Here is a 23,518-nt window from a genome sequence, read left to right on the forward strand (position 1 = left end):
GCCAATACGGTACATTGTGAAAGCCTCTTTGCTGGCTTCTCGTTGTCCCTTCCAACTCTACATTTCTATGATTCTGGATTGACTTAACTCTGCAATAGTCCTGTCCCGGTTCCAAAGATCTTAAAAAGCCCAGAGTTATACTAGAAAAATATGAAATTGCCTGGTTTATCAAACTTTAAAAGAGATGAGGGCAGCTGTAGCACGTGAAATATCAGGGTGTACATGATTCTCAGTGTTCATGCACATGAATTTACCAGAGCTCTTTAGAACCATTCAGAGCCGGCCCTGCCATTCGGCAGAGTGAAGCGGACACCTCAGGCAGCAGATGCTGGCAGCAAAGGACTGGAGGTAAGGAGCTGGAAGGAAGAACTGTCTGTTTCCCACAGCCTGCCCTGCGCTCCTTAATGTAGCCTGTGTGGTAGAAGATCTCACCCCATCACTACCAGCAGGGGCGTATGACGTGGGGGGCGGAGGAGATGGGCCGCCCCAGGTACCACTCGGGGTGTGTGTGGACAAGATGGCCCTCCCAGCTGTTGAGCAGCACGCGCAGTCAGTATGGGCGCCACTTGCATGACAGCCTGTATGGTCGGCAGCCCATATTGATGTCCGTATGGACAACGTGCATGAGCAGCATCCCGTATGGAGTGCGCACGCAGCAGCCTGTGCGGTTGTGGCTGGCTGCCGCGCATGCGCACTCCATAAGGGATGCCACACATTGAAGTAAGGTTCAATTGTTGGTCCATTTTGCTTTCAGCTGTCCATCCGTCCTTGCTGCCAATCACATCTGCCTGCCACATCATTGCACCACAAGCCAGCTGTCAATCCATGAAGATTCAACGGTTAAACCATTATGGCTTTTGGGGCATAGGAGAGGACGTAGGAAGCTGCCTCGTGCTGGTCCAATGAGCTCAGTATTGTCTGCACAGACTGGCAGCAGCTCACTCCCCATTCTTACTTGGAGTTGCTATGGAGGGTTGAACCTGGGAGCCAGTGTGGTGTAGTGGTTAAGAGCGGTAGTCTCGTAATCTGGTGAACCGGGTTCACTTCCCCGCTCCTCCACATGCAGCTGCTGGGTGACTTTGGGCTAGTCATACTTCTCTGAAGTCTCTCAGCCTCACTCACCTCACAGAGTGTTTGTTGTGGAGGAGGAAGGGAAAGGAGAATGTTAGCCGCTTTGAGACTCCTTAGGGTAGTGATAAAGCGGGATATCAAATCCAAACTCTTCTTCTTCTTCGGCATTCAAAGAAGATGCCCCACCGCTGACCTCTGTCCCTTGCCCCCAGATGCGGTGGAGAAGAGCACCACCTTGTCCTCTGCCTCAGGCAGCAAAATGTCTTGGGCTGGCCCGAGATCCATTCCTGCTTTGGGGCAGATCTGCCAAGCTGAAGGAAAGATGGGCATACCAGGATCCCAGCCCTAGCACTGCAGATAAAACCCCAGCTGCACCTCCTCCCGCCTCCCTTGCCCCCGCCAGCATTAACAGCTACGGCTTATCAGACGGCAGAATCTCCCCGAGAGCCAAAAACGAGCTCGTCTTCCATCCTAGAGGCAGTTCCTGCCACATCTTGGCAGAGAAAGCTGAGCTCGCCGCGGAGCGAAGAGGCTGGTTGTGCAAGAGTTGTTTACCTGCAGCTGGAGCTGGGAGGGTGCTCCGCCCCAGACCTCCCCGGAGGCCCCGCCCCCTTCTATAAAGAGCCAAGCACTTGGCTGGCAGCATCAAACCACAGAACACACAGACCGACAGAGACGCACACACGCAGCATGGAAGGCAAAGGGCTCGTGGCTCAGCTGCAGAAGGCAGCTATCTGCCCTGCCTGCAGGGGGCACTTCAAGGACCCGGTGATCTTGGACTGCGATCACAGCTACTGCCGGGCCTGCATCACCCGCTACTGGGAAGAGGCGGCCGCCACTGGGAAGGGCCCCAGGGTACTCTCTTGCCCCCAGTGCAAAGCAGTTTTCGAGAGGAAGAACCTGCGGACCAACGTCAAGCTGGCGGTGGAGGTCAAGATCACCCAACATCTCAACGCCAAGACGGCTCACGTGCCCCTCGCACCCAAGCCCAGGAGGCGCCGTGGGGGATGGATTCCTGCAACCGGCATCCAGGAGGAAAAGGTATGACACAAGAGTAAGGGGAGTCGGGGCTCACCAAGGGTCAATGTCAGGACTCAGTTCTAGAAATTGCAAAAGAAGAGGATAGAAGGTATCTGAGTATGTGCAGAGTGCCTCTCATCAATGAATTGATTTGTTTGGTATTATTGCATTTGCATCTGGCCCTTCTTCCCCCAGGAACAACCACAACTAGCCCCTAAAGGTCTCGGGAGAAGGGCTTTCCATGAAGAAAGCATGATTCCAATTAAGCTACCACCTTTCATGGAAAGGCTTTTGTCGCAGAATCTGAGATAAATTTGCAGGAACCCAGGGTCTTGTGTTTTTTCTTTCTTTCACATTTTTAAACAAATTCCTTCACCAGGAAGATCTATTGCTATACAGTGGTACCTCGGGTTAAGTACTTAATTCGTTCCGGAGGTCCGTTCTTAACCTGAAACTGTTCTTAACCTGAAGCACCACTTTAGCTAATGGGGCCTCCTGCTGCTGCCGCGCCGCCAGAGCACGATTTCTGTTTACATCCTGAAGCAAAGTTCTTAACCTGAAGCACTATTTCTGGGTTAGTGGAGTCTGTAACCTGAAGCGTATGTAACCTGAAGCATATGTAACCTGAGGTACCACTGTATAAGGTCCGTTTCAAACCTTTCCCTTTAACTGAACATAAACAATGAGCAGCACAAGACTGAGGGTGGAAAGAAAGTCGCAGTCCACTTCTACTTTTAAGAGGACAGGCAGAAATTCAGTCAGTGAAGCTTTTCCCCAGCACTGGGATGCAGGGAACAGTTCCTGCTGAATTTCTGACTGTTACTCCAGCAATTAAAGCCAAGAAAACAGAGTAGATGCTGAAGAGCACAGGGATGTTTTCTTACAGTTGGACAGCATCAATAACTGAAAACCAGAGACTTAACCAGCAGCAAGAGATACCCCTCCTTTCCCCTTCCTCGTATGTCAGCCTTTGCCAGCTTGGGGCCCTCAATAAGCTTTGGACTACAACTGCAGCTGGGGGCTGATGGGAATTGTAGTCCAAAACATCTCTGCCTAGAAGAGGGATGGGGAAACACATGGTCCTTCTGCCATCCTTGACCATTGGCTTGGGCTGATGGGAGCTGAAATCCAACAACATATGGAGGACAACAGGCTCCCCATCCCTGCTCTAGAACCTCAGTGGCCTGGCCTAGAACATCAGGAGCAGACTTCATAAGAAAGAACCTCCAAGTGTCTCTATTTCCCAGGGACAGCCCCAGATTTACAGAAGCCATCCCAGTTTCTGATTTGACCCTGGAATGTCCCACTTTTCCTTAGGACGTCCCTATTTTCATGGGAGAAATGTTGCTATGATAAGATGAAGATCTGACACTGGACCTCTTTCAATCTTTCAATCTGGGTGTAGAGCAACCACAGGGTGAGGGAGCCACACGGATTGCTACGACAGGCCTTTTTCCCCTTTCCTTTTCATCATGTGCTGTTTCCCTAGGGAAATTCCCCTCCAGCCGTGTTCGTACATTTTCTCAAGCAGAGCAAATTTGTCTCCTCCGAGCTACAGGAGAGGCTGGTGCTTAGCGGTAGAGCGTGCTCTCTGCACGCAGGTAACTCTCAGCACCTCCAGGGAAGACTGGGAAGGACTCTGAGAGTTGGAGACTCTGGTGAGCCACTGCTGTCAGGGCTAGATGGGTGAACGGTTCAATTTGTTGTTATCTGGGAGACCCAAGGTTTTCCCATCCTTCCTGCAGACTTAGGCAGCCATGGCAAGACAGCAGGAACACTTGAGTTATATGGGAAGGCAGGCCTGTCAGTTTGGAGGCTCCCCAGGAGAAACGCTCTGGGGACTACTCCTTCACTGGAGGTTTTTAAGCAGAGGTAGATGGTCAGGGGTTCTTGAGCTGTGATTCCTGCACTGCGTGGGGCTGGACTTCCAGCTCTGCAGTTCTGTTATTCTACAAACACAAAGCAGGGCATGATACCCATGAAGAACTCTTATTATTTGTATATCACCTTTAATGGGGATGCATTTTACAGGGGGGGAGAAGGATCTCTGCAGATCCCGAAACCTCACCCTCCTCAAAATCCGAGCAAGGCTCCGTGCCTTTGACCTGCACAGTGAAATGTTCCTCGTTGTCTTGCATTTGTCCAGCCTGAGGCTCCAAACTTATATCCACTTGCACGGAAAGAAGCCCCGCAGAACTCAGCGGAACTGAACAGACATGTCTAGGATTGCACCGTCAGACAGCCAGTCCCCAGGATTTCCACATTTAAAATAACATGCGCGCGCACACACACACACGCAAAAAATGCCTCAACCGAAACGGAAAACAGGCTTATCTGGTATGCCGTTGACATTAGCATTACAGGTAGCCTGGATCTCAGAGCGGCAGATAGAAAGAGGAAGGAGAGCAAAACCGCTTTGTATTATCTGGAGGGACAGGGAACCTTCTGCCCTTCAGATATGGAGCCTTCAATTGTCGCTATTTTCCAAGGACAGTCCTGGAATGATAGAAGCCGTCCTGGTTTCTGATTTGATCCCAGAATGTCCTGCTTTTCCTTAAAGGTAAAGGGACTCCTGACCATTAGGTCCAGTTGTGGCCGATTCAGGGATTGCGGCGCTCATCTCGCTTTATTGGCCAAGGGAGCTGGCGTACAGCTTCCGGGTCATGTGGCCGGCATGACTAAGCCGCTTCTGACGAACCAGAGCAGCGCACAGAAACGCCATTTACCTTCCTGCCAGAGCGTTACCTATTTATCTACTTGTACTTTGACGTGCTTTCAAACTGCTAGGTTGGCAGGAGCAGGGACTGAGCAATGGGAGCTCACCCCGTCGCGGGGATTCAAACCGTCGACCTTCTGATTGCCAAGTCCTAGGCTCTGTGGTTTAACTTACAGCGCCACCCACGTCCCTTCTGCTTTTCCTTAGGACACCCCTATTTTCATATTGGAAGCTATGCAGATTTTGCTGGATTACAACCCCCATTATCCCTGACCATTAGCTGTTGTGGCTGGGGCTGATGAGGGTGGGGTGGTATACAAATGTGAAAAATAATGAATAAAATCAAAAAAGTAAGGGGATAGCTTTTGTAGAAGCAGGGAAAAAGTTGGCGAACCTAGTGAGCTCCATTCTGGAAGGGGGATTTCCAAACGCATTGCAAGAGAAAGGAGTAGGGTGAACACTTAATGGAGCAGGGATCTCAGATATTTGATTCAGATACTGGACTCGAATTACAGCGGCCAACTAACCCGGGGTGGTTGGGAAAGAGGCATGGTCTCTTTCGACTAGAGCTTCAGCTGCCTATATCAGCCAGTGAATCTTTCTTAAGACATGGAAATATGCATAATCACTTGCTAAGGTCTGCAGAGCAAGCTGCTATATGAAAGGCGCAGGTGCGTGGGCTGGGAAAGAAGTTGGCAACCTCAACTAGAATCTTCATGGAAGGAGGAGATAGAGGAGGAAACTTGATACTACAGGAAAAAGCAAAGAGGAGAATCAGAAGACGGAAAGAAAAGCCGCAAAAATGGACAACTATGTATTATGTAATAATTACATATTAAATGAGGATGATAGCCGTACGGGTGTTTTTAAAATAGTGGTTTCTCTTCTTGCAAATATGCATAGATGAGAGCCTAGCAAGGTTTTCTGTTTGTGTGTATATGCAAAGCTTGCTGCTCTTATCAGACACTATCCTGAGGGTAATCCGATCCATTTCCATCGGTAATGAATTTAGTCTGATCGCAAGCCCAGATTTGAGTTACAACATCCCTCTTGTGTGTGTTTTTTACACTGAATTTTTGTTCTCCTGGAAGTCTTAAAACTTGTGCCTTCTTGCTGCTGCAACAAGACGATAATCCGATAAGATCCAGCCTTCCTTACGTAATGCCTACTCAAAACAGAACAGGGCAAAGCATAATACGGAATTTGGAATTTAGTGGAAGAACCTCGTGCAGTGGAAATTTCATGGGCCTGCTCTGCCTTCCCGGATTGCACCAGCCACAATTTCTCGGGCACATCCCACAAATCCTTCGCCTTCTGTTGCTTCAGCATCTCCTACATAGCTAAGGTGGAGATCAGATAGAGTGGCCTTGCTGTTCTCGACAGGCGAGATACGCAGCAATACTGGTGGGGCGGCAGGATGGCAGCACATGCCAATGAGTGATGCCATTGCTGAAACTGGGCATATTTTTTTTTTAAGTCTTTCCGGGAAAGCGAGGTCAAAAAGTTTTCACTCTTGGCCATTGTTGGACTCCAGCTCCCATCATCCCTGACCATTGACCACACTGGCTGGGGCTGATGGGAGTTGTAGTTCAACAACAACAAAGGAGACAAAAGGCAGCCCACCCCTAGTGAAGACGCTGGCTGAGCTACATGGATCAATGCTCTGTCTTGTTTATGAGATCCGCTGGCCTAGGAGTGGGCTCCTCTGTGCCTGACTAGGACTGAAGACACCTGGATTCATATAAGCCACGGATAGGAACATCTCCACCGAGTGTCCCGGAAAAAATGGGACATCTCGTATTTACACAAGAGATCTCGGTGGCCATTTTGGGTGCCGTTGTCTCGTGCACTCTGGCGACGCAATCTGGCCATGAAAAAAGCACATTTTAAAAATAATATATTTTATTAAATTTCCACAAATTTCACATAAAATTCCAATACATAATAAATTCTTCTTTTGCTTTATTGACTTCCCATCCCATTTTCCATGGTTTTTTTTTAAAAAAATTCTGTCTCATTGCTGTCTTCACTCTTTAATATCAAAACCATAATACAATAATCTCTAATTATTTCTGTTGCTCACAGTTCAAATCCTGATTGCAAATTTATCATATTTCGTTAAATTGTCCAGAAAGGGCTTTCATTCTCTTATTTTAGCTGTTAGCTTTGTTTATTCAGTGTAGTCCATCACTTTCCTGATGCGTTCTTCTTTGGTGGGAATTTCTTCATCTTTCCATTTCTGTGCATAAAGAATCCTAGCTGCTGTTGTTACATACGTAAATAATGGGAAAAAGCGATTTTTCAGGACCACGTGAGATCGAAAGAAACTGCTTTTTCGGGTCACCTGACTTAGCCATATTTCTAACATGCAGCCAAATTCAGCAAACCCCTAGCTAGTTCAGGTATTCTATGTGTTCCAGCTCAAGCACACTTGGTACAACTAATGGAGCCCTTTATTAGTTGCATCAGGTGTGCGTGGGAAAACACCGGTTGTATTTGTGCTGTTGTGAGCAATTCAGGGGGTTGAACATCAGTGAGCCTGGAGAAACCAGTATAAGTTGCAATTTCAGCTGAATTTGGGGGAACTATGAAACTTCCGTTGTGTTGAGCTATTTCAATTGCTTTTGTTTGATTTTCCCATTGCAAACAGCTGAAAGTCTGGGAATTTTGATAATAAACCTGATGTGCAAGGGGGGGGGATGAATAATTTTCATTGCGACTGTGGAGCTGTAGAGTTGGAAGGGACCTGCCCTTCTTTGAAGGGGAAATGTGTTTTAAAGGCATAGCATGCATGCACAGACTCACCTTTTGATCTTAGCACCCAGGCAGGGTGGAGATGCTCCTTCAGGTACAGTGGTACCTTGGTTCTCTAACTTAATCCATTCCGGAAGTCCATTCCGGAAGTCCATTCCAAAACCAAAGCATTCCAAAACCAAGGCGTGCTTTCCCATAGAAAGTAATGCAAAACAAACTAATCCATTCCAGACTTTTAAAAACAACTCCTAAAACAGCAATTTAACCTGAATTTTACTATCTAAAGAGACCATTGATCCATAAAATGAAAGCAATAATCAATGTACTGTACTATAAAATAAATAAGACAGTATTGTAGATCATAAAAATTAAAATTATTATTATTTTCTTACCTGCACTGATGATAGTCATTGTTTGGATGGGGGGCTTTTATCCACTTCTGCAGACACATAATCAATCAATCAATCAATCAACCAACCAACCAATCAGTAGCTGAACTGGATTCCACACAGTTACAAAAACAAATTAATCAAAAAATCCTCAAAAACACAAAATACCGCAAATAGAAAAAACAAAAGTGCCAGACTTAATCAGTTCCGGAAGTCCATTTGACTTCCGAAATGTTCAAAAACCAAGGCACAGCTTCTGATTGGTGCAGGTGCCCTGGAAACAATAGCCAACAGCCACATTGGATGTTCGGCTTCTGAAAAATGTTCGGAAACCGGAACACTTACTTCCAGGTTTTCGGAGTTTGAGAACCAAAGCATTTGAGTTCCAATGTACCACTGTATTAGGGGCCCAATCACTCCGGGCTTTATACATCTGCATTAAATTGGTATTGCTCATACCTTATAACAACTGCAGCAATATCGCTAACCTATCTATAAAAGCAAAGAGATGTTTGCTTTGGTGTGTACATGCCTAGACGGTTTTAATTGTCACCCCAGAATATTGACCCAAGAGGTAGGCGTAAGCACAAAGGGTCTGAAATGCAGGGTGTCCACGTGACTGCTCCCGCTTGCTCATCCCTTAACTTACAACCTATGATCATCCCATTTCGAAGGATTAGGAGTCTTAACTGGCCGTAGTTACACAGCTGCGAAGCACCAAGACTGACACTTCCTGGGACAACAGCTCTGGGCCAGCCTGCTCATTGGACACACACACCAGAAAAGATCATCACTGCTAAAACACGCACACCTGTCAGCAGCTCTATGGTAAAGCACCTGCTCTGCAAGCAGAGAGTCCCAGGTTGTCTCCATGGGATGCTGTAGCACTGAGCCAAGACCCCTCCCTAGTGTCCTTTGACATTGGCAACAGAAGCCTACTTCATTTGTTCAAGAGATTTGGCTCATCATTGCCATGGTGGGTCTAGCAGGACAGAAGAGCATTCTAATAATGGCGACCAAACACAGCAGCAAAGAGAGAAAGTGGAGAGAGGAGGCAGGAAACGCACCTGGCAAAATGACAGATCCGTAGGAGGGGTGAGGATTCTGATGGGATCAGGATCCCTTTGATTAAGGCTAATTTCTCAATCTGGTTGAGCCTGTCCAGAGAACATGCCGCAGCCCTAATGATTATCAGGCCCTTGGGAAAGGATGGTTTTGGAAAGAGATGTCATCATATGAGGACAGGTAGAATGGCTGTGGATTATTACAAAGGATGAAGAAGAGTAGAAGAAGAGTTTGGATTTGATATCCCACTTTATCACTACCCAAAGGAGTCTCAAAGCGGCTAACATTCTCCTTTCCCTTCCTCCCCCACAACAAACACTCTGTGAGGTGAGTGGGGCTAAGAGACTTCAGAGAAGTGTGACTGGCCCAAGGTCACCCAGCAGCTGCATGTGGAGGAGCAGAGACGCGAACCCAGTTAAACAGATTACGAGTCTATCGCTCTTAACCACTACACCACAGATATATGAGCAGATTTTTTATTTATTTAAGTAAATGTAACTGAAATTGTGGCAGATGGGAAATGGTTCCATATCAACATGGGATTTGGAACGAGACAACAGACGGCACTTCTACCTGAGCAATCAGCCCACTGGTGAAATGGGAAGGTGAACCATTTTACAATGGACACAATGCATGAAAAGCACTCAGGGTGCCTCAGATCTCAGCCTCTATGATCTCTTGGATGAGTAGAGGCCACATCCCTGGGAAGGAAGACTGGCTGCTTGAATTTTTCAGTGGAAAGTGCCTGCTCAGGATTGTGCCTGTTCACAGATGATCAAAACATGCAGATACAAAGCTACCTTCCAGCCAGATCCTAAAACTAAAATAAGTCTCTAACTGAAACTGTGGCAGATGAACTGTAGCTCCGTATAAACATGGGACGCGGGTGGTGCTGTGGGTTAAACCACAGAGCCTAGGACTTGCCGATCAGAAGGTCGGCGGTTTGAATGCCCGCGACGGGGTGAGCGCCCATTGCTCGGTCCCTGCTCCTGCCAATCTAGCAGTTCAAAAGCACGTCAAAGTGCAAGTAGATAAATAGGTATCACTCCAGTGGGAAGGTAAACGGCGTTTCTGTGCACTGCTCTGGTTTGCCAGAAGCGGCTTAGTCATGCTGGCCACATGACCCGGAAGCTGTATGCTGGCTCCCTCGGCCAATAAAGCGAGATGAGCGCCACAACCCCAGAGTCGGTCATGACTGCACCTAATGGTCAGGGGTCCCTTTACCTTTACCTTAAGGATCAAAAGATGGCACAATCATCTTCCACCTGAGCAGCATATTTCCTGTCTCTAGTTGAGGTTGCCAATGCGGTGCCCATGGGCACAGTGGTGCCCTTGAGGTTGTCTGCTGGTCACCACAAAACTTAGGAGGCGATGAGGGTGGTTTGCTCTTTCTCCCTTGTAAAGTCCATGGAGCTGACAGAGGGTGTTGGACAAGGGACCCTCTTTTCCACTTCTTCCTTTAGCTCTGTGTAGTTTATGACACTCTGATTAGTTCTACTGTAAGAGGCCAGAGAGTGTGGCACCCATGGCACTCACTTAAAAATCCAAATGTGCCCATAGATTGGCAACTCCTGCTTCTATGCAAGACACACCGTATTAGTGTCATTCACAAGTGTCTTAGGCTATGAGGTGTTCTTATGCTCACTTAGGACCCATCAGGGTTAAAAGGATGTTCAGATTTTAAATTCTGCTCTCTCCATAATAATAATAATAATAATAATAATAATAATAATAATAATAATAATAATAATAATAAATGACTTATATGCCACCCATCTGACTGGGTTGCCACAGCCCACTCTGTGCGGCTTCCAACAACTCTGTGAGGTACCATATTTTTTGCTCTATAAGACTCACTTTTTCCCTCCTAAAAAGTAAGGGGAAATGTGTGTGCGTCTTATGGAGCGAATGCAGACTGTGCAACTGTCACAGAAGCCAGAACAGGGAGAGGGATCGCTGCTTTCACTGCACAGCTATCCCTCTTGCTGTTCTGGCTTCTGAGATTCAGAATATTTTTTTCCCTTGTTTTCCTTCTCCAAAAACTAGTTGCGTCTTGTGGTCTGGTGCATCTTATAGAGTGAAAAATATGGTACTTTAAGCTGAGAAATGGTGACTGGCTTACAGCCATCCAGTGAGCTTCACGAATGAATGGGCATTTGCACTCTGTTCTCCCAGATCCTAGTCCAACACCACAGTGATGCAATCGACTCAGCAGAACAGTGACCAGGCACCAGGAAACAGAGCAGCAACGATGTGTACAGCAATGAGTGCGCCATGTCAGAGACTTCTAGTATTCCAGGCATGAGGAAAAGGCAGGGAGACTTCCTGTCCTTGGCTGTATGCAACATCACTGGGAAGCAATCAGAAACTCCACCTGAGAGTTCCAGGGGAAAGAAAAGTTGGCATCGTCTCAGCCCTGACCTCACAAACAAACCCAATTCTCTCAGGGCAGGGACATTGTCACTTGTGTCTGCATCCTGAACGCCACCTGTCGTGTGCTGATGACTCTGGACGACATCCACCAATTAAGCTCAACTATTGCTTGTAGAAAATTACAGATAATTATAGCGTGGGGCTCAAGAGGCCATTGGTTCAGTGCTTGGCATTTTATTTTTATTTATTTAGCTATCACACGTATCTTAAAGACAGCATCTTAAAAAGCAGAGACATCACCTTGCCAACAAAGGTCCGTATAGTTAAAGCTATGGTTTTCCCAGTAGTGATGTATCGGAGTGAGAGCTGGACCATAAAGAAGGCTGATCGCCAAAGAATTGATGCTTTTGAATTCTGGTGCTGGAGGAGACTCTTGAGAGTCCCATGGACTGCAAGAAGATCAAACCTCTCCATTCTGAAGGAAATCAGCCCGGAGTGCTCACTGGAAGCACAAATCCTGAAGCTGAGACTCCAATACTTTGGCCACCTCATGAGAAGAGAAGACTCCCTGGAAAAGACCCTGATGTTGGGAAAGATGGAGGGCACAAGGAGAAGGGGACAACAGAGGACGAGATGGTTGGATTGTGTTCTTGAAGCTACCAGCATGAGTTTGACCAAACTGCGGGAGGCAGTGGAAGACAGAAGTGCCTGGCGTGCTCTGGTCCATGGGGTCATGAAGAGTCGGACACGACTAAACGACTAAACAACAAACAACAAAAATCACACGTATATCTTGCCTTTTTCTCCAGAGAGCTCAAGCTGGTGTACATGGTTCTCCTCCTTTAATCTCCGCAACAACCCTGTGAGGTAGGTTAGGCCAAGAGGCAGTGATTGGCCCAAGGTCACCCTTCGTGAGATTCGTGGTCAAGAGGGGATTTGAACCCTGGTCTCCTGGACCCTAGTCCAACACTCTAACCACTACACCACCCTGGCAGCAACCTGGAGACCTGTGCTTTTAAATGTGTTGATGCAATGGATGGCACAACAGCCTCAGGTCACTTGCCTGTTGCTTAGTCCCTGCTCTGGCTTCCCTGCTGTTTGGCACACCTGGAGTTTAGGTTTTCTGCCTCTTACCTCTGACACGGGATGTTGCCCTTTCGATCCCTTGCTGCAGGAGGAGGAAAGGTAATAGCCATGGCTCCGCCATGCTTCTCTGCTCATTCCTCTCTCTACAACTTTGTCATTCCCCTTGCTTGCCCCACCTGCTGGGGCAATTAGGACTTCAGGTGTGCCACATATATGCAGCAGGCAATACAGTGGGGTGGACAGCCAGTACCATAAAAATCATGGGCAGGAGATAGAGTGGCCAGCCAACCACAACCTTGTCTAAAGGTAAAGGGACCCCTGACCATTAGGTCCAGTCGTGGCCAACTGGGGTTGCGGTGCTCATCTTGCTTTACTGGCCAAGGGAGCCGGCGTACAACTTCCAGGTCATGTGGCCAGCATGACTAAGCCACTTCTGGCAAACCAGAGCAGTGCACAGAAATGCCATTTACCTTCCCGCCAGAGCAGTACCTATTTATCTTCTTGCACTTTGATGTGCTTTCAAACTGCTAGATGGGCAGGAGCTGGGACCGAGCAACGGGAGCTCACCCCGTCGCAGGGATTCGAACCGCCGACCTTCTGCTTGGCAAGTCCTAGGCTCTGTGGTTTAACCTACAGTGCCACCTGCATCCCACAACCTAGTCTAGTCAGCTCTTTAAAAGCAGCTTGCCCTTTAGAAACGAGCTGGTGAAAATTTTACTCCGCGGTGATAAACTTGAGGCAGATACTTAGCGCTGACTCAGACCATTGGGCTGTCCAGCTCAGCATTGTCCTCAATGGCTATCCAAGATTTTCTCCCAGCCCTACGTGGAGACGCCAGGGATCGAACCAGAGATCTTGTGCTTGCAAGGCAGAGGTTCTACCACTAAGCTACAGCTCTTCCACTACCCAGTCGCTGTTAACATCAGCCCATTGACGCTGATCTGGCACAGCTGCAGGGAACAGTTCAGAACCTCAATGGAAGACGACATGGAGGAACTCCAGGCCACCGTTTCTCCCTCTTCACCTGGAAGGCAGATCCCGTAATCTGTGGTGGGCGGCTCTGCTGCAAAACCCGATAGCTATCTGCGAAGGAGCAGTCAAGTCGAGCTGCACCAACGCAAGACATCTCTTTTTGCCAGCAGCATCGCACCTGGAATCCATAAACTTGCTCATTAGAAGCTGGCAAAGCTGGATGAGTCACTAATGCATGGCAGAATGTACCTAGTCAAATAAGTACTTTTGGGATGTTCCCGTCTAATAATGTCAAGCAGTGCACATCGCAGGAAACAGGGGCGAACCGGGCCACACAGTGAGAAAACAGTCATTATATTTAACTATGTAAATATAAGGCATACGTAGTCATGCCACAAAAGGACACACCTGCTGTGCACTGGTGAGTGCAGATTGCTGACACCATATCCATGTTTTGCTCTCGCACAATCACTTGGGCAGGTTGAGATTTCTAAATACAGTGGTACCTCGGCTTAAGAACTTAATTCGTTCAGGAGGTCCATTCTTAACCTGAAACTGTTCTTAACCTGAACTTAGCTAATGGGGTCTCCCGCTGCCGCTGCGCCGCAGCTGCAAGCTTTCTGTTCTCATCCTGAAGCAAAGTTCTTAAGCCGAGGTACTATTTCTGGGTTAGCGGAGTCTGTAACCTGAAGTGTCTGTAACCCGAGGTACCACTGTAGTGGCATCTTCTGGTGGTTCTTATGCTTCTACTTTCACTCGAGGTGCCTAACATGTTGGCACCTGGGGCACTGAGCTTCTCCCATCAGTTTGGGTTGAATCCAACTAGACAGAGCTCCCCCTCCTTCTGCTCCCAACCCAGATCTTCTCCAGAGGGGTGGGGAACCTCTAGAGCAGGTTTTGGGGGGGTGTGCATGCGCACGATAAGTTCTCTTGTCTTGTACAAGTGAAAGGTATTCTGTTCTTGCAATCACTCTAGCTCCATACACATTTAAAGCACTATCATACCGCCTTAAACAGTCATGGCTTCCCCCAAAGTCTCCTGGGATCTGCGGCTTGTTAAAGGTGCTGAGAGTTGTTAGGTGACCCCTATTCCCCTCGCGGAGCTACAAGTCTCAGCCATCTCACAGTGGTTAGAGCATCTGCTTTGAATGCAGGAGGTTCCAGGTTCAATCTAGGTAAGCCTGGGGAGGATCCTGATCTGGAACCCTGTTTTGCTGCAGGGTCGAGTGTGGACCAGGGTTTCCCAAACTTGGGCCTCCAGCTGTTTTTGGACTACAACACCCATCATCCCTTTCCACTGGTCCTGTTAGCTAGGGATTGTGGGATTTGTAGTCCAAAAAACAGCTGGAGAACCAACTTTGCGAAACCCTGGTGTTTACTGAGCTGGAGGGTCTGGTTCTCAGTAGAGGGCAGCTTCCTATGTTCCTATATTTTGGCTCAGTGGTAGATCATCTGCTTTGCGTCCAGAAGGTCCCAGGTTCCATCCCTGGCTTCTGCAGGTAGGGCTGGAAGAGAAGCCTCCCTGAAAGGCTGGAGAGCTTCTTCCAGTCAATGTAGACAATACTAGATGGACCAAGATGCAACTCTGGATAAGGGAGCTTCGTACACTGCTTTAGATACGGGAGACTATCATGGCATCCTTGTGGACGGATGAGCCCGTGGTGCTGGAGGAAAACTCGTGCCTGACACCTCTGCCCCAGACACAGGCAGCTCATAAATTCCTGGAGGCTGAGGTGGTTGTGGGTGACCTCATGTGCATCGAGTGGCTGGAGCATGCTGCGGAGCAAAGCGAAGGTTGCAAACTTTAATTGGCACGGCTGAGGCTCAAGGCATGTAACTGATGGGAAGGATTTCAGGGACACCACCCTCCCTCGTGACTCAATCACTCGTAGGCCAACCATTAGGTAAGGCAGCCCAAGACAATGGTGTGTTTATGTTGCTCCATGCCTCAACCTGGGTCGTAGCGAACCACTCCTGATTATCAGGCATGAACAGCACGTGGAATCCCAGGTGAGCAGGTGGCACACAGAGTCTTCATCTTCGTCGTCGTCGTCTTCTTCTTCTTCTTCTTCTTCCGTGAACACGGTTTTAAAAGTGAGTCTGTAAGTGACTGTGGAGGCCAGTTCTGGATCCACACGTCCTTCCACAGCGGGGACATTGGTTTCTGGGCGGGAGTTGATCACGGTGAGGGTTTGCCAAGCGTGCCTTCCTCTTGGCACGTTTCTCCCTTGTGTCCTGAGTTTGAGCGTCTTCAAAGCCCATGACAAATTTGGTAAAGGCTGTTCTCCAATTGGAGCGTTCACAGGCCAGTGTTTCCCAGTTTTTTGGTGTTTATACATGTGTGTCCAAATGTGTACATGGAAGGAGCTCCACCTCTTTCCCCATCAAAGCCAATCTCACCATTGTTAACAGCTGCATGGCAGAAATTAAACAGGCACAGCTTTTCCCAACACAAAGGTGACCATGATTGCATTTGTTGAATTTCAGGTAACTGTACACCTGTTAAAGGTACAGATCCTCTGTGGGGGGGGGGGATAGCCTATTTAAGTGTAATTGGGGAAAGGAGAGATTTTAGGAACACACAAATTCTTGGGAGGTTAGTGAATCCCATAGCAGCGTTCTCCCTGCAAATTGCAGATTTTTCACTAGGGTAACCACATAAGGAACACTGGAGGACCAGTGTTAGTAGTGTAGAGGAGGGAAATTAGGCAAACATGCCTGCCCCATAGGGACAGACAAAATTGCACTTACTGAAATTCATAATTCAGTAAAGGAGTCGAAACTGTGTCATTGTGAGCCCTGTCCTTTTGCAGCTCATTGCCTTGTTTTTCAGACATGCACACGCACCCTTCAATTTAGCAATTTATTTCGTACCTTGGTCTGGGGCTGCTTGTCCAAAATAGTGGGCCTGTCCCTTTAAATAATAAGCACATGGAAGGAGTCAATGTTCCACCCACCAGATGTGGTTGGAACCCCAAGCTGCCATCATCCCTCACCACTGGCCATGCTGGCAGGGGATGATGGGAGTCCAGCAACATCCTGCTAGCTACCCTGACATAGCAAACACAACAACATAGTTTATTTCCTTGAAAAGCCTGGAATTATAATAATAGCAAGAGACCAGTAACCCTTTGGAGGAGCCAGAGTTATTTTCCTTCTGCTAGTTCTCCACCCATCTCTTCTAGCTCCCCTTCACTAGAGAGCCAGTGTGGTGTAGTGGCTAAAAGTGGTAGACTCGTAATCTGGTGAACCTGGTTCGCGTCTCCGCTCCTCCACATGCTGCTGCTGTGGCCAGTCACACTTCTCTGAAGTCTCTCAGCCCCACTCACCTCACAGAGTGTTTGTTATGGGGGAGGAAGGGAAAGGGAAAGAAGAATGTTAGCCACTTTGGGACTCCTTCGGGTAGTGATAAAGCAGGATATCAAAGCCAAACTCCTCCTCCTCCTCCTCCTCCTCCTCCTCCTCCTCCTCCTCTTTTTCTTCTTCACTATTCTGAAGGAGTAACCAGGAGCTGCCCTACCACCAGGCCAGAGTTGCAGGGAGGAACTTGTGACCTTCATGGGAGCTCACAATAACATCTGAAGAACCACAGATCCCTTCATCCCTAGTGCAGCAGGACAATTTCTTTTTCCTTTAACCCAAATACCCTCTTGCCTGCGGAGACCGGAGAGCAGGCTACGGCAGGAGGGACAAATACAGCACAAAATGTGTACCTGGTTCAGGAGGGGACAACATTCAGACTGCAATTTTTGGCGTAAGAACTGGGGTAACACAAGCATGGCCTGGCTTGGTTTAACTTGTGAGATGCTGGAAGATATGTCTTCATCTGGGCTTGGGGACGCTTGCCTTCAAGCCCTTTGCCGACCTTCGTTTGGACACTTGCATTGTCTAGTTTACATTCATAAGAGCTCTGCCTTGACTGGGATAATGTAGACTAAATAAGCATAATGCGCAGATAGGAGCAATTGATTTTTGAGGCACTCGTCTCCTCCTTGGGGGCTTCCCATAAGCATCTGGTTGGCTGCCATGATAAAAGATGCTCGACTAGATGAGCCACTGGCCTTATCAGGGCCCTTATCAACATTGCAAATAAATAAATAATCCTCTGTGGATGTGACTGCTTCCATTTACGAGCCATCAAAGTCCATGGTCATCACCGTACAGTGGTGCCTCGCAAGACGAAAAGAATCCGTTCTGTGATTCTCTTCATCTAGCGGTTTTTTTCGTCTTGCGAAGCAAGCCCATTGACGGATTAGAGGATTAGCGCTATTAGCGGCTTTTAGCGGCTTATCGGCTTATCGGATCAGTTGATAAGCGGCTTAGCGGCTTAGAAAAAGGGGGGGAGGGGAAAAAACCAGCAGGAACTCGCAAGACATTTTCGTCTTGCAAAGCAAGCCCATAGGAGATTCGTTTTGCGAAGCACCTCCAAAACGGAAAACTCTTTCATCTAGCGAGTTTTCCGTCTTGCGAGGCATTCGTCTTGCGGGGCACCACTGCATATCTTTTGGCATTGAATTCCAATTAAATTACGCTTGTGCAAAGAAACACTCTCCTTTGTTTTCTATGTCGACGGGCCTATGCAGCTGTTTAAAATTTTATTGAGTAGCTGGTCATTTTCATGATTGATCTGTAAGGCTTTTAATGGTGTTTTTTTTAAAAAAAGTTTGTATATTACTGTACACTGCCCTGATATTTTATGGGAGTGCAGTATATAAGCACCATCATAAATTAACAATATAGAATAAATTCTGGCTTTGCTGAACCTACTGCCAATCAATATGAATCTGACTCAACACATTTTCCGTTAGCTCCTGCTCCATCGATATAGACAAGATTACCACCTTGACCTATCCATCTAATATCACCTTCTCTCTCTTTTTTCCAGGAAGTCATCAGAGAAGTCTGCAGATGGTGAGTCTACTGCACCTTCTCGATTTCCAGATACTTGAAAACTAACCTTGCCAGGCATTGAATCTGGCAGCTTTAGGCAAGCCAAACACACAGTGCCAGATTTATGTATAAGCAAAACAAGCTATAGCTTAGGGCCCCACTCTCTTGGGGGGCCTCCAAAAAATTTAAAGGGAAAAAACCTGGATGTACATTTCCAAAATATAAGATAAAAAACAAATAAAACCTACATACAGCAACAGTGTTTTGTGTTGTGTAGGCTCCTGTGATGTAAGTAATGGGTCCCACCTGCTAGCCAGCTCCCTAAAATATCACTATCACTATTAATATACTTATTCTTAATTGTATTTCACTATTAGTATACTTCTTCTTAATTGTATTTCAGTTCAACAATTACTTTGGTAAATTACATATTCTGTTATGTGCAAATGGCTTTAGATACCTATAAATTACCACATAGCATATATTCAACACTATAAATTACCACATAGCATATATTCAACACAAAAAACAGCAATAATTTGTTGTTGACAAAGGAGAGCTGGACATGTAAAGGGCCCCATTACCTTCAGTAGCTTAGGGCCTCATCAAACCCTAAATCCAACCCTGCAAACACGGGCTCAAACATACTGTAAAGGTAAAGGGACCCCTGACTGTTAGGTCCAGTTGCGGATGACTCTGGGTTGCAGCGCTCATCTCGCTTTACTGGCCAAGGGAGCCAGCGTACAGCTTCTGGGTCATGTGGCCAGCATGACTAAGCCACTTCTGGCAAACCAGAACAGCGCACAGAAACACTGTTTACCTTCCCACCAGAGTGGTACCTTTTTATCTACTTGCACTTTGTGCTTTCAAACTGAACCTAGGCTCTGGTTTAACCCACAGTGCCACCCGCGAACTATAGATGGCCCTAAACATGTTTGTAGGAGATAGCTGCTTAAGTATCGAATTGCAGGCCATGGAAATTTTAGGATGAGGGGGCAACCCTGGGGCTTTTCAGTGGGTCATGGACTCCAAATCCCACCAGCCCCAGCACCATTTGGAGGGCTGAACACTCCCATTTCTGCTATAAGGGATTCCCCACATCTCAGTTCATCATCTTTTGGTGATGCTGTGATCCACACAGGTACCAGAACTGCGCCTGCTGCCTCAGTAGCGTCATGACTTTGTGCCAAGATTTCTCAAGGAATATATGGAAGCTTTCATTGAAATTCCACTTCCATGCCCTGTAGGCTAATTGCTATCTATTTTTAAAAAGGAAGCCACATCCCAAGTTAAAAAGAAGAAGGCAGAGCTTTGGGCTTGTTCCTTCGATAGCTCAGCTGGTAGAGCGGAGGACTGTAGATTGTCGTCCAAGCCATCCTTAGGTCGCTGGTTCGATTCCGGCTCGAAGGACAAAGTGTTTTTGCTTGCCAGAAGCAGCTCCTTTGATCTCTCAACCAATCATACACTGTAGCTTCCCTCATCATGACTACAGTCTGGAGAAACCCACTGAATCATGGGAGTTGTAGTCCATCAATGACCGGAATGCCACTGTTTTCCCCTTCCATGACGTAGACAGTCCTTTAATATATTGTCTCTGAACTGCTGAGGAGCATTAAATATAATCACAATCTTAATTGTGCCTGGAAGCGCCTGCTAAAAACAATTTTTGTTCAGACAAGCCTATCCAGATGTAGAAGCCAGCAAGTATTTTTAATATGTTTTTAGCTTATTTTATATTTTAATTATTTTCTGCATTTTTTAAAAATTGCTGTTTTTAACTCCTTTTTATAGATAATTTTAATGTTTGCTTTCTTTTTTATAAACTGCTTGGAGATTCTATTTCCAATCAAGTGGTTTCCAAATTTCATGGAATAATAATTAAAAAAAGCTGTCTGACACCTCCTATACAGAAACACCCTTGAGGTTCCTCCACTGAGCAACTGGGACCCTGAAATGCAAGCACTGCCTTCCATCCTAGTCTTGATATTTATTGTTTGTGTATCTTCATTTGTCTCTCCACAGCTAATGTGGTTTGGATGCCCCCAGACACCCATATTCACCTGAACCTGCAGAACAACCTATCTGGAGCCCCTCAAAGTGGCAATTCCTGCTTCCCAAGATTTGAAGACCCTCAACAAGATGGCCAAACAAGCCATCTCCAAATGGCTCAGGCTACGGCATGGGGGCAGCTAAATTTGGGGAGGGCTGGTGGTGGTGGAGAAACTGAGATTTCAGCCAAGCATGAGGCTCTGGATTTACGAATGGACCTGCAAGAGTTAGGGAGACTCTCGTGCTGCAGGGCTTAAGTTATTTTCTAGAGAGAGATATCAAGCTGTCTCAGAAGCTACAAGATGCATTGGCTTGGTGAGGGGGGCGGGCGGGAAATGTGCTCCATACATGGCAGGACCCCCTTTACTTTGTTAGGGTTTAGAGTTTGGAATCAGATTTCAGGCTTCCGTCATCCCCTAGTTCAGATTAATCCCTGCCCCATAACTGAGCAGAACAGGCTAAATCTGCGAGGAGTGACTGGTTCCACGTTTGACTAAGTCTTCAGAAGTTCTGGTACCTCCAAGTGTCACTTGACGTGGGAGAAGACGAGATCTTGGAGAAGAATGATTGGTTTTCTTTTAGTTTATCCATCTCTGCCATCTTCCTCTACTAATTTCTTGTCTGCCTTGTCTGGGAAGTGTAAACCTCCTAGGCAAAACTCCCCAGTTTCTCTGTTCTTTACAGGGTCTAGTACACACTGCTGACACCGTGTTAAATGGCAGAAGGAATAACTATTTGACACGAACTGGTATTCACTGAGAGGCATTAAAGTGATCTGAAGTTCCTAATGCAATTATTTCATAAATTACCAGTGGGTGGTGCTGTGTGGTCATTTATCTTTCTGGCTAGCTTAAAAAAAATCTGTCAGTGATTCTAACCAGCTTCTAAACTTGACCCAGGTACCATCTGAGGGGAGAAATTTGAAGTTCAATGTACATACCTTATTTCCCCAAAGTCCACTCCCCTTTCCACAATATATTGTACTGCTGATAAGGAAGAAAATGTATTATACCACAAATAATGTTCTGTTTGTTTCGTGTACTATATATAATTATTTTAATTTTTGTGTGTCTCGAGTTATTTGAGTCCTTCTGTGGAATGGACTTTTAACTGTAAATCCACGGGCAAGTAATTAAAAAAAAAAGGCATTATCCCAAAGGAAATCTGTGGTTGTTGTTTTCTTTGATGAGGAGTTGGCTTGGAAGGTTTGAGTGAACAGCCAATGGAAATTTCCCCAAAGGCCTAGCATAACATCACATAAGCAATTTCCTTCTCCTTTCCCCCAGTAATGTGGAGAACTAATCACACAGCGCAATTCAAGGTTAATTTAGTAGATTTGAAACCCAGAGTCTTGATTTGCTGCGCTACAGCAGGATTTCCATGTCTTTAAGAGTGGCACGACAGTCAGAAGGGGAACAGTCTCCCTCGGGAAGTTGTGGACTCTCCTTCCTTGAAGGTTTTTAAGGAGAGGTTGGGTGGCCGTCTGTCACTGATGTTTTAGCCGAGATTCCTGCATTGCAGGGGGTTGCAATTCTAAGTGTAAGGGACGGTTCTGGCGTGGGAGTGAGAGACCTTTAGCCCTCCAGATTTTGCTGAACTACAACTCCCTTCAGCAATAATGATGCCCTCCAAATGTCGGTGGCCAATATCTCCCATCATCCCTGTCCACCGGCAACAGAGGCCATCTTCTGAAGCAGGGATGAGGATGCTGCGGGCCTGCTGGACCACAACTCCCATCATTCCTGACCACTGACAATGCTGGCTGGGGCAGATGAGAGTTGGAGTCCGAGCACCATTGGTTCCCATTCCTGATCAGTAGGCCACTCTCCTGGTATGCCCCGCAGAGGACCTTAAGGTCCACAAATGACAACATTTTGGAGGTCCCAGGTCACAAGTGGTTAGATTGGTCTCAACTAGGGCCAGGGCCTTTTCAGTACTGGCACCGACCTTGTGGAACGCTCTGCCACAAGAGACTAGGGCCCTGTGGGACTTGATATCTTTCCGCAGGGCCTGCAAGCTACAGCTGTTCTACCTGGCCTTTGGTTTGGACTCAGTCTGACCCTTATATTTCCCTCCCCTTATGGTCTTGATCTATTGGCTACTTTTAAAATGAGGCTGCGTTTTAAATTGCATTTTAACCTGTATTTTAAATTGGTCCCCCCCCCCCAATTATGTTTTGACTTGCTAGCTGCCCTGTGCTCTGGCCAGGGAGGGTGGGGGAATGAATGAATGAATGAATGTTGCCCTAATATTATTATTATTATTATTATTATTATTATTATTATTATTATTATTATTATTATTATTATTATTATTATTATTATTCTAGCTGCTGGTAGAAGGGGGACCTCTCTAGCTAGACAAGCAACATGTCAAAAACAAGGTCCCACCAACCTAAGACAGTTATTTTTCTACGAACCAGTTGCCTTTGCATCCTAAAGTGGTAACATTCTAGGAAAAGCTTAAGCATTTTGTGGAATGTATAAACTTGCCCGGAGATTAGCGAAGGCAGAGCCTCCCTCCTCATCCCTGTTGGATGTGAGAAACCACGTGACATCTCTCAGCTCCCGTACTCAAAATACATTCCCCATCCAAATATGATGCATCGCTCCAAGCCCCTTCAGGCCAGCTCTTGCCAAGCTAATTAAACATCCTTCTCTTGTCAGAACTGTTGAAAACCCAGCCTTGAATTTGTCCCAGAGGCTGGGGGCCACGTTCACAAACCCCACCTGGATTCTTCCTACATTAGCGCAGCCTCCTGCCTTGGCATGTCCACAGCAGGGGGAGGAAAAACAACCACTTTTACAGGTGTTGTTGGGGATACAGCCACGTTTGGAGCCAAGCAAGGTTATATCTTTTAACAGATGTTTGTTTGCAGAGTGCATAAGAATCATTTGTGCATACAGTGGTACCTCGGGTTAAGCACTTAATTTGTTCCGGAGGTCCGTTCTTAACCTGAAACTGTTCTTAACCTGAAGCACCACTTTAGATAATGGGGCCTCCTGCTGCCGCTGCTGCACGATTTCTGTTCTTATCCTGAAGCAAAGTTCTTAACCCAAGGTAATATTTCTGGGTTAGTGGAGTCTGTAACCTGAAGCGTATGTAACCTGAAGCGTATGTAACCCGAGGTACC

General features: G+C 46.9%; 1 protein-coding gene across 1 annotated transcript; it reads left to right on the top strand.

Moving 5' to 3' along the window:
• Nucleotides 1–1,424: 1,424 nt before the first annotated feature.
• On the top strand, nucleotides 1,425–21,548 carry RNF39 (ring finger protein 39). The gene is made up of 3 exons (XM_081183745.1): nucleotides 1,425–2,112; nucleotides 18,332–18,357; nucleotides 20,359–21,548. The coding sequence occupies exons 1-3, from the start codon at nucleotides 1,762–1,764 to the stop codon at nucleotides 20,360–20,362; spliced, it is 381 nt and encodes a 126-aa protein (XP_081039871.1). The 5' UTR covers nucleotides 1,425–1,761; the 3' UTR covers nucleotides 20,363–21,548.
• The last annotated feature ends 1,970 nt before the right edge of the window (nucleotides 21,549–23,518 follow it).

Source organism: Podarcis bocagei (genome assembly GCF_964188305.1).
Source record: "Podarcis bocagei genome assembly, chromosome: 2".
In the NCBI taxonomy this organism is placed as follows: Eukaryota; Metazoa; Chordata; class Lepidosauria; order Squamata; family Lacertidae; genus Podarcis; species Podarcis bocagei.

What these genes read in the sequence shown, in the direction of transcription:
- RNF39 (XM_081183745.1), top strand. Translation starts at nt 1,762, where the DNA reads ATGGAAGGCAAAGGGCTCGTGGCTCAGCTGCAGAAGGCAGCTATCTGC. An exon ending in CCGGCATCCAGGAGGAAAAG is followed by an intron (nt 2,113 to 18,331) that starts GTATGACACAAG and finishes TCTTTTTTCCAG; the next exon opens with GAAGTCATCAGAGAAGTCTG.